General features: G+C 36.2%; 1 protein-coding gene across 1 annotated transcript; it reads left to right on the top strand.

The window, feature by feature from the left end:
• Positions 1-2,783: 2,783 nt before the first annotated feature.
• On the top strand, positions 2,784-9,668 carry LOC112507965 (phytochrome C). The gene is made up of 4 exons (XM_025112724.1): positions 2,784-5,121; positions 7,253-8,069; positions 8,647-8,943; positions 9,244-9,668. Exons 1-4 carry the CDS (start codon positions 3,039-3,041, stop codon positions 9,476-9,478), a joined length of 3,432 nt encoding a protein of 1,143 aa, XP_024968492.1. The 5' UTR covers positions 2,784-3,038; the 3' UTR covers positions 9,479-9,668.
• The last annotated feature ends 2,108 nt before the right edge of the window (positions 9,669-11,776 follow it).

The following is an 11,776-nucleotide window of genomic DNA, read 5'->3' as shown; positions in this document are numbered from 1 at the left end:
ATTAAACAATGAAATCGACAGATAAAGGTGGTTTGCACGGTTTACACAAATGAGGGCGGTTTTCATATGATCACTCATCTATATATATATATATATATATATATATATATATATATATATTTACATGAGACTTGAATATAATAATATGTATATTCATATTCATATTTATATTTTTCTCAATTTTTGTCTTTATTATTGATGTAATTATTAGCAAACATTAAATTAATTAGACTATTAATCTTCTTTAGTTATACTCAGCTTTCTTTATTTCTTATAATTAACGAATATATAAATAATCATTATATTTAGAAACTCACTTATATAAATGAAATTATGATTAATATGTATAAGTCTATTTACATAATAATTGAATATAATAATAGTATATTTACTAAATGACCAAAAACACGAGTTTCAATCATTTTTYAGTACAACATAATAAGAAAGGCAAGATTAATCGAGGTTGTTCAAACAAGTATAAGACAACTAAAATGTATTACTGTAGCAATTGGGGTTATGGATTTTCAGTTTATGGGGGGTAGTATGGGACTTGTAGTCGGGGAGAAAATTACCCGTTTGATTGAATACGCGAAGTTGGGATCATAAAGTTAGTTGAGAAATTGTGAAATTGGATTTTATCGACAATGCAGCTCTCGTACTTTGCCAATGTATAACTCACAAACTGTAAGTCGTAATAAGCTCGTATCTTGCAACCACTTTCATGAAGGGTCGAACGTCAGTTATGACTCTAATTGGCTCGAAACAATGTGTTTTCGAGGTTGTTTACATTGTATTTGAGATTAATTTGTTTTTTTTGTAAAACTCGTATAAAATATATGGATAATCAAAATGAGGTGGGTAGATTCATATATCAAAGGTAATATTGATTCTTATTAATTTAATATATAAATGTGATCATCGATTCATTTAGCTAACTTCAATAATTTTAAAAAAATTATCGTTATCGCGCAACGCGCGATGTCAAACACTAGTTATAAATAATTATAAAACTAGGTAAATTAATTTTTTATTAACTGATTATTACAAAACAAACGTTTTTCTAACAAATTTTAAACATTATTACATACAATTCCTACCAGATCCAGTGAAAGTCAAACCATCCTCGTGGGATTTCAAATTCGGGAAATCTTTAATGCGAGATTATAATGGAATTTAATTCTATATCCATTCCATTCCCACAAACTAAATGAGACCTTATGAGCCGTTTATCAAACACTTATCAGTAAGCACTTATCGAACAAATTCAACACCACCACTTACGTATCAGGTAAGATTTTAGTTCACCAAAACGCCATCATATGCAACAGTTTACCCAGTAAGTGATAACTATGGTAAAAGCTGTCGCCATCACTTACATTCGTTCTTACGAAGTAAGATTCTTGGTCATGTCATATTCATCTTGTAAGGTAAAATGACTTGATAAGTATTTATCTGGAGAAATTAAGTAGTATAGATGGATGATTAATATATGTGTGCGTGGTATCATTTAAGTTAGGTAGGATAGATGGATGTGACAAAGCATGGGTCATATGTGGAGCTGCCAAACTCAAAACATTTAACAACCAAATGATCGACAAATACCATATTTGTGTTTTCTTATTAAAATTAAACCCAAAATTTAAGAAAATTAGTCTTTATCGAGAATATATATATATATATATATATATATATATATATATATAAGGTTGGATTCACATGAGATCAAGAGTTTTTCGTGAAACCCGTAAGACCAATTTATGTTCATTGATCAACTTCATAAGCTAATGACCTCATGGTATAAAGTTGCACGATGACAATTTTGTTATTAGTGAGAAATCTTGTGACAATTTTGTGATTATTGAGAAGTTTTGTGGCAATTTTGTGATTATGAATGTTCAGATTGTAAATCTAAATCCAAGGTTTAAAAATAGTCTTACGGGTCTCACGAAAAACCATTGGTCTCACATAATCTCAAGTCTTTTTTTCTTCTCTCTCTCTCTATATATATATATGGACACGCGTTGTGCTGTCCTTTACCCTCTACTTCAAAACCAAAGTTAGGTGCACAACTGAACTTTTATATAACTATACGTAAATAATTAAAAACGAATCATTTTGATAACATTTAAAAAACGAGTTCGAAATACATTTTCCCGATATAAAAATCAAGTCAAATACAAAACATGAGTCCAAAAACCATCCTCAAGTCTCCATCATTCCTCTTATCTTCAACACAATTGCTTTATGTAGTTTCCTATAGTCAACATAGAATGCTTCAAAATACATAAAAAAAAAAAAAAAAAAAAAAAACCAATTTCGTTATTTTATCGAACCAATTGCTCGAAAATCCCACTAAACCCAACCAAGAAATCTCACCAAATCCCTAAAAAAGGCAAAGAAAATAATGTGATACAAATAAAGTAGGTCGTAAATTCACGTGTACCTGATCCCATCCGCAACCCAACCTCTGTAAATTTCAATTTCAATGGTCAGTTCATGGTCCCATCACTCTTTCCATAAATAACTTTATCGATTCGTCAAATTATTATTATAAAACCTAGAAATTTTGTCTTGATGGGGTTTTTTCCCCTTCCAATTTTGACATTTCCTGCTGGAATTGAAGCAATGGGCCTGTGAGAATTGTGGGTTTTGAGTGGTGTTTATGGAGGTGGTAAGGAAATAACAATAAATGGAGGCAGATTTTTTGGCCAAAGAGAGAATATAGTTCTGTATTGACCTTATCTTGTTTTGTTCTTAAAGGTACATCTTTTTTCTAGAAGAGAATCGAATCATGGGTGAGCTGTTCTTTCTCTTGATCTTTCGATGGGTATCCGACCTTTTCTTTTTCCATTAAATTCTCTTGAATTTTGATATATATACTCTTTGATACCAAATGGGATTTTGGGATTTTTTTGGGTGTTTGATCTTTTCATGAATTATTAGGGTTGAAAGTTGGAGATTTCTTGTAATTCCCATGGATTCAAGGATCTTTATTGGTTAGATTAAAGAGGGGTTTGAAGGGAAAAAACTGTGAAAAAATGTCATCTAAATCGACCAGCAGAACCCATTGTTCCAGAAGCAGTTCTTCAAGATTGAAACGAGATGCTCGTGTTGTTTCTCAAACCCCAATTGATGCTAAACTTCATGTCGATTTCGAAGAATCTGAAAGACAGTTCGATTACTCAACTTCCATTGATGTCAATGCTTCAACTTCAACTAGCAATGTTCCTTCTTCGACTGTTTCAGCTTATCTTCAAAAGATGCAAAGAGGAAGTCTAATCCAGCCTTTTGGTTGCATGATCGCCATTGATGATCAGACCTTGAACGTATTAGCTTACAGTGAAAACACCCTCGAGATGCTGGATTTATCCCCACATGCTGTTCCAAGCATTGAACAACAAGAAGCTTTAACTTTCGGAACCGATGTGCGAACGCTTTTTCGATCTTCAAGTGCATCTGCTCTTCAAAAAGCAGCCAATTTTGCCGAAGTGAATCTTCTGAATCCGATATTAGTTCATTGCCGGAGCTCTGGTAAGCCGTTTTACGCTATTTTACATAGAAATGATGTGGGTTTGGTCATAGATTTGGAGCCTGTGAATCCTGCGGACGTCCCTGTAACAGCTGCTGGAGCTTTAAAGTCTTATAAGCTTGCAGCTAAAGCGATTTCTAGATTACAATCTTTGCAAAGTGGGAATATATCTCGAATGTGTGATGTGTTGGTTCGAGAAGTGAGTGAGTTAACCGGTTATGATCGAGTTATGGTGTACAAATTTCATGAAGATGAACATGGTGAGGTTATAGCTGAGTGTCGAAAGCCTGAACTTGAACCGTATCTTGGCTTGCATTATCCTGCTACGGATATCCCTCAAGCTTCAAGATTTCTTTTTATGAAGAACAAAGTTAGAATGATTAGTGATTGTTTGGCTGCACCTGTGAAAGTGATCCAATCCAAGAACTTGGCTCAGCCGTTGAGTCTTTCTGGCTCGGCTTTACGGGCTCCTCACGGATGTCACTCACAATACATGGCTAATATGGGCTCGATTGCATCTCTTGTGATGTCTGTAACAATAAACGATGGTGATGATGACGATGATGATGATAACGAGTCTGAAAGTGGGATCGATCAGCAACAAAAACAAAAGGGTAAACGATTATGGGGTTTAGTTGTTTGCCACCATTCAACAGCTCGATTCGTACCCTTTCCTTTGAGGTACGCCTGCGAGTTTTTGATTCAAGTGTTTGCTGTTCAGATAAACAAAGAAGTTGAGTTAACCGCTCAACTACGAGAAAAACACATCTTGAAAACCCAAACCGTTCTTTGCGATATGCTTTTGAGAGATGCACCAATCGGAATTTTCACACAATCGCCTAACGTAATGGATCTTGTTATGTGTGATGGAGCTGCGTTATATTACAAAAACAAGTTTTCGTTGCTAGGAATCACCCCAACCGAAACCCAAATCCGAGATATTGTGAACTGGCTTCTTGAAGAACATTTAGGGAGTACAGGGTTAAGCACAGATAGTCTCATGGATGCTGGATATCCAAATGCTTCGGTTCTTGGAAGAGCAGTTTGCGGTATGGCTGCTGTCAAGATTACCTCAAAAGATTTTCTTTTTTGGTTTCGGTCCCATACAGCGAAGGAAGTGAAATGGGGTGGGGCCAAACACGATCCGGAAGATAAAGACGATGGAAGAAAGATGCATCCGAGATCATCTTTCAAGGCGTTTTTGGAGGTGGTTAAGAATCGGAGTTTGCCGTGGGAAGATGTGGAGATGGATGCCATCCATTCGTTACAGTTGATACTGAGAGGATCTTTGCAAGATGATGAAGAGACGGGTGACAATGATAAGAAGATCGTGAGTGTTCCAGCCGTGGATACGAGCATTCAAAGGGTTGATGAGCTGCGGGTTGTGGCTAATGAAATGGTTCGGCTTATTGAGACGGCTTCGGTCCCTATATTTGCGGTCGATGGCAATGGGAATATCAGTGGTTGGAATGATAAAATAGCTGAGCTTACTGGATTGCCTTTGGAGCAAGCTGTTGGCGTCCCGTTAATAGAAATGGTCACCGATGATTCAATTGATGAAGTCAAAGTTATGGTCTCCTCTGCTTTAGAAGGTAATCGTCTGCTAATCTATGGTTTCTGGCTCGTTTTCACCTGTCTGGATATACTTCACGTTTTGCGCACATCGGTTAACGAATTCTGCTGTTAATTTATCTTAGTTTCTAGTAATTTGTTTGTTAATCTGTGCTTGTTGGAACATATGAGGAGAGAGGGGAGATTTATACATACATATGTATATAGAAAGAGAGGAAGTTCGGTTGAGAACCCGTTTTCATTGAGAACCCAGGAACCACCCACAGCTCGCCATGTGTCCCTCTTTAGGATCATGAATAATTCATTCATGATGAATATGGGCGTGTTTATTCATCATGATGAATATGTTACATCAATTTTTATGAATATGTTCAAAACATTCATGATGAATAACACGTCCATTTCCGGATGAATATGCCACGTGTCGTGCCGTGCGCTGTTCCCCGGTTCTTAATGAGAAGGAGGTTCCATTCCCTATATATATATATATACACATACAAGTTTGATGTATCAAACCAATGTGAGACTCCAGCATACGGCATACCCCCCCTTAAACGGAGGCAAAGAGTGTGTTGAGTCCCTAGGTGGTGCTATACCATGTTAGGATATGCGAAATCCGTTTGAATTCTTTTTAAAGGAGACCTTTATAGAAAGAGGGGAAGTTTCTACATATATACAGGTTTGATGGTTTGTATCTCGAGCCGACATTCAACTCCAACATGCCTCTTCAAACGGAGGCTAGACGGTGCCCCGAAGAACGGAGGCGAATGAGTGTGTCGAGTCCCAGAGTGGTGCTAGACCCTGATGCTGATACCATGTTAAGATATGTGGAACCCCTTTGAATTCTCTCTAAAGGAGCCTTTTATACAAAGAGTGGAGGTTTCTTCATATATATATATATATATATATATATATATAGCCAAAGGTTATTTTGAGAAGTGGTAAATATTTGAGAAGAAAATAAGTGATCCTAGCCTTTCATACGGTCAAGATCGGATTTAACTGGTCAAAAATTGCAGCTATGCGAAAAATAGATAAGGGTAGTTTTGTATCTTTTACAAATAGGTGGCAAACGGGTTCATATGTGAACCAATGTGATTCACATATGAACTATATGTTCCTATTTGTGAACCCGTGTAATTCACGTATGAATTATTTTAATTGATTCGTATATGAACCCTTGTGATTCAGATATGAACTAATTAACTAATTCACATATGAACCTGTTGGTTCATATGTGACCCGTTAATTAGTTCACCGGGTCAAAAATTGTGGTTATGCGCAAAATAGAGGAAGTAGTTTTGTAACTTTTACAAATAGGTGGCAAACGGGTTCATATGTGAACCTATGTGATTCACATATGAACTATATGTTCATATGCGAACTCGTGTAATTCACATATGAACTATTTTATTTTATTCACATAAGAACTAATTAACTGATTCACATATGAACTCTTGTGATTCACATATGAACTAATTAACTAATTCACATATGAACCTGTTGGTTCATATATGATTTAAATAGTTCACATGTGAACTAATTAATGGTTCACATATAGTTTATATGTGAATCACATGGGTTCACATATGAACCCATTTGCCGCCTATTTGTAAAAGTTATGAAACTGCCACTCCATCTTCGCATGCCCATGCGAGGAATTATCCGGTGCTTCATGGTCAAAGTCGCAAATGTTGACCAGATGAAGGGCTAGAATCACTTCTTTACTTCTCAAATATTTACCACTTTTCAAATGAACCTTTCCCTATATATATAGACACACACACATATATATATATATACACATACATATATATAGATATAGATATATTCAGGTTTGATGGTTAGTGTCTAGTTGATATGTGGCTCCAACACCTTCATCTAGCCATTTGGCAAACACTCTAAAGTGGATCTCATTTGCCACTTTCCTTTCGGCTTGAGGCCTTGTCGAGTGTACCGACCCTTTAGTGAGCTTTTGGTTAATTTTAAGCATGCATATGATTTATGATGTAACCAAACCAGCGGTATCTGGGTTACTAGCCTTTCAGGAGGTCAAGGGTGGGTTCAAACGAGTGAGTGTTTGTGAGTATTTGCTGTGTATAAATATTATATATCTCAATATGATATATGATGTATGTAATACATTGGCAGGCATCGAGGAGAAAAACGTTGAAATCAACCTCAAATGTTTTGACCGTCAAGAAACAAACGATCACATTACCCTGGTCACAAACGCTTGTTGTAGCCGTGATCTGAATGAAACCATCGTAGGGGTATGCTTTGTCGGACAAGATCTAACAGCTAAAAAGTTAATCACCGACAAATATACGAAGGTCAAAGGTGATTACACTAGTATTGTGCGTAGCCCGTGTGCGCTTATTCCTCCAATTTTCATGATGGACGAGTATGGAAAATGCTTGGAATGGAACGACGCCATGCAAAAATTAACCGGTCTGAAGAGGGAAGAAGCCAAGAACCGAATGCTTCTTGGTGAAGTTTTCACCGTTGGTAATTTAGGTTGTCGGGTCAAAGGCGAAGATACTTTGACTAGGCTTAGAATATTACTAAATGAGGTGCTTTCAGGCTTGGATGCAGATAAGATGATGTTCGGGTTTTTTGACCAAAACGGTAAGTATGTCGAAGCGTTACTTTCCGCTAACAAAAGGGTCGATGGAGATGGAAATATTACGGGCGTTTTGTGTTTTTTACACGTTACGAGCCCCGAGCTTCAACACGCAATGATGGTGCAACGAATGTCTGAGCAGGCTGCGTTTAATAGCCTCACGAAGGTGTCTTATTTGCGGCATGAACTCAAGAGTAGTTTAAACGGGATCAAATGTATCGAGGATTTGATGGAATCGTCGGAATTAGGCAGAGAGCAGAGACATATTCTACGCAAGAGCCATTTGTGTCGAGAACAATTAGCGCAGATCGTCAATGATGCTGATATCGAAAGCATCGAGGAATGGTACGGTTTTCTATTCGAATCTTGTTTTGATTTAATCTATGTTCACAATCAATATTGCATACACTACAATTAAATCGGCTTTATAGGACAGTGAGACGTGTAATAGACTGCATTATATGACTTAATTTTACATGACCAACAATTGTGCTTTCTATATAAGGATGTTATAATTTTGAAATAAAGTGTCCTATTAGCTTTTTTTATATCTTTTTTGAGGTGTGTCGATGCACGTCATAGGATTTTGTCTTTATAAGACGCTTTATCAAATGATGTCATATAAAAACACTGATAGGACGTTTTATTTGAAAATTGTCCTAAAAAACTTGTAAAGATGTCCAAAAGCGTCCCATCAACTTACTGTAAATTGTTTAGTCCTTTAGACTTCAGTCTTGTAAACCTGATTCCCGAGACTGGACCAGGAACAGACACAAACTGGTCTGGACCGGTTAGGACCAGTGTTCCATATCCGTGACCGGTGGAGTATTGGTCCTGATTCTTTTGTGCATTTGATGTGGGATAATAGTGTGTTTGAATGATGTTTCATGGCTACTTGTGATGTTGTGGGAATCTGTTTCAGTTATATGGAAATGAAATGTGCCGAGTTCAAACTCGGTGAGTCATTGGAGGTGGTTTTGAATCAAGTGACGAGTCTGAGCCGTGAGCGGAAGGTGGAGGTCGTGTATGATGCACCCGATCAAGTGTTATCGTTGTATGTATTTGGTGACAATTTGAGGCTTCAACAAGTCCTTTCGGATTTCTTGTCGAGTGCTCTCAACTTCACTCCGGCATTCGAAGGATCTTCGGTTCTTTTCCGCGTAACTCACAGGATGGAACACATCGGAGCCAAGATACAAGTCGCCCATCTTGAATTCAGGTGATGAGTATAGAGATGCACAAAAAACTGAAGCCCGACCTTAAAGCCCGATCAGGCAATTTTTTCAAGTCCTGGGTAAATCCCGACGTAGAAAGCCCGAATGGGTCTTCGTTCAACACCAAAGCCCGACCCAAGCCGGAAAAAGCCCGAGTCTTTTTTTGCTTACTGAAAGCAAGCTTGGAAGGCCCAGACCTGGAGAAGTTCGGGTCTTGTGCAACTCTAACCGAGTATTACTCGTGTTTATAATCTTATTTTGTTTAGTATTGAACGTTAACACGAATCGTGGTTGTGAAATGACAGGATTACCCATCCGGCACCGGGGATCCCGGAGAAGTTGATTCAGGATATGTTTCACCACAACCGCAGTGCCTCGAGAGAAGGGCTTGGACTTTACATCAGCCAAAAGCTCGTTAAGAACATGAATGGAACTGTACAGTATCTTAGGGAAGCCGAGAGAGCATCTTTCATCGTTTTGGTTGAGCTTCCGGTGGCACCATCGTTGACTTCCGACAGCAAACGGTCGAAAAGAATCTGAAAACCGAAAGAAATCTTTCGAGATCGAGCGGAAACGGGAATTTGATGGATCGACTGTGTGTAACTGCTTCTATTTTGTACAGGAGGAAGATAAAGGAGTTTGAAGCTCATGAATTTTCTTTGTACCAAATTTTGAATGTTCTTTATAATATACGAGTCTTGTAACGTGCATAATCCATTCTTTTTTTATTAACCTGAATATCCAATCCGTTACGCGAGCTGATTAATCCCAGGCTGACCACTTGCTTTACGGGTGGTACAGAGTCACCGCATTTGAACCTCCATAACCATAAATTCAAATCGGAACCTCCATGCCTTTTTATATGGGTTTATGTTAGAGTAAATTGCAATTTTGGTCCTTGTGGTTTGTTGTTTTCCTTGAATCAAGTCCTTACAAAAAAATTATTGCAAAAAGAACCTTGTGGTATACAAAATTTTTGGTTTTGATCCCTCTTATTAACGACAGTTAATTTTATCCATTAAGTGAGGGGTGTTCTGGTATTTTTTTTTTTTCATTCTTTTTTAAAAGATCAACAAATTATGATTGTAAAATCATTGCATATCAAAACAATTTATTTATTTTTTGGGATAAAATTCAGATGCAGATACATCTCAACTCACCTTTTATTGAAATATACTCAAACCTATTTGGTATGATTATAAGTTTTTTTAAATCATATAAATTTTGTATCCCTAATACTGTGTAAGAATCTTTATCCTTACTTGTAGGGTAAAATTCTTGGTCCTTACCATGTACACCCAAGCAACTGAGACAAGTGACCATGTAAGCGTTTACTCAGGTAAGCATTTTTTAAATGGCCTCTAACTGTATGTCCATGAGAATTTGATTGTAGCTTCGAGTTCATGTGTCTAACGTGTGCTGCCAACACGGGGCCAGGGTCAGCCTAGACCCACCCTCACTCAAATTGTCCACACTTACGAGTCACTTCTCATCGATACATCCATAGTCAATTTGTTGAATGCTTGAAATTCTATCATCTGTTGTTGAGCTAAGTTTGAGATTAAGGCTCAACATTCATGCACTTTGAAGGTAAGATTTTTTTATTATTTTGTTTGGACAACCTCTATCGGGACAAAACTCGATCACAACTCAGAAGTATTATCAATATCCATGTTTTTTCTATTCGATTTGATGTGGATGTTGCTAATTTGAATTCTATGGTCGTTATGTATTGTAAGAGTGGTAATTTACAGAGTGCCTAAAAGATGTTCGATGAAATGTCTAAGAGAAATATTGTTATATATAGCACTCATTCACTGCTACTTTGGACTACTCCATTCTCAATCTTAGGGGGACTTCATAATGTGTTAGAAGTATCAATGAAAGTAAATTTGCTGGAGGTATAAGCTCTTTCAAAGTTGTTACGAGTATATGTGATGGTCACTCCACACAATATGCCTCATACTTGCCTCTTTATACCGGTTTGTTAAAAGATTGTGTTGTTTTTATATGGCTGAATAGCAAGGTCCGCCCTATGGTGGGCAGCCCAGCGCATCCCAAACCTAAGGGCATCAAATAGCCCATTACTAGTTGTGTGGTCATTAAAAATTAAATAGAATTGTTACTAGAAAAATTTGAACATGGGTCATCTAGTATTATCAATTTACTTATGAGCTAAAGATTATTTTATTTATATTTATCTAGATTTCGCTTTTAATATTTCTCTCCCTATTTCTCATTTTAGATTTCCGATTAATTTTTAAAGTTCATTTTTGTCTTGCTTTTACAACAATAAATATTTATTTAAGTAAAATTAATAGCACAATTAATATTTGTATATCTTATTATTTTAAAAAGATCTTATAATAATACTTGAAAATTCATTATTTTTGTTATGGATATAATTTCGTCAAACATGTTTATCTAAGGAATTAGTTGTGGATTTGTTGCTCGGTAAAGGGCATCTCATTATCACCAAAATCTCGTTTTTATATCAATTTTTCACACAATTTCACTACAATTTTACACCAACTGATGTTGGTGCAATGTACAACAAATTTGATATTTAATATTTATGCAAGTTTGATGTCTATATAATTTTATTTATTTGATTACAAATGCTATTTTAGTTATAATATTTATTAATATTATATTATAAATTATACTTATATTAGTTCATATATATATATATATATATATATATATATATATATATATAGGGGCTGGTTCAAATAGAAACCAACCATATGGTACAAACTATGTGAACCGATCTTGATCGTTCATTTTATCATCAAACGGTTATTATTAAATGAAATTAAATAAACAATAATTTAATTA

This window comes from Cynara cardunculus, assembly GCF_001531365.2.
Source record: "Cynara cardunculus var. scolymus isolate 2C chromosome LG 2, CcrdV1, whole genome shotgun sequence".
Classification (NCBI taxonomy): Eukaryota; Viridiplantae; Streptophyta; class Magnoliopsida; order Asterales; family Asteraceae; genus Cynara; species Cynara cardunculus.
Note: the sequence above shows the minus strand (reverse complement) of the source record. Positions and strands in the feature narration are given on the sequence as shown.

Bases quoted from the DNA above. Each gene is read 5' to 3' on its own strand.
- LOC112507965 (XM_025112724.1), top strand. From the start codon at position 3,039: ATGTCATCTAAATCGACCAGCAGAACCCATTGTTCCAGAAGCAGTTCT. The intron at 8,070-8,646 runs GTACGGTTTTCT...AATCTGTTTCAG, and splicing joins ATCGAAAGCATCGAGGAATG to TTATATGGAAATGAAATGTG. The intron at 8,944-9,243 runs GTGATGAGTATA...GTGAAATGACAG, and splicing joins GTCGCCCATCTTGAATTCAG to GATTACCCATCCGGCACCGG.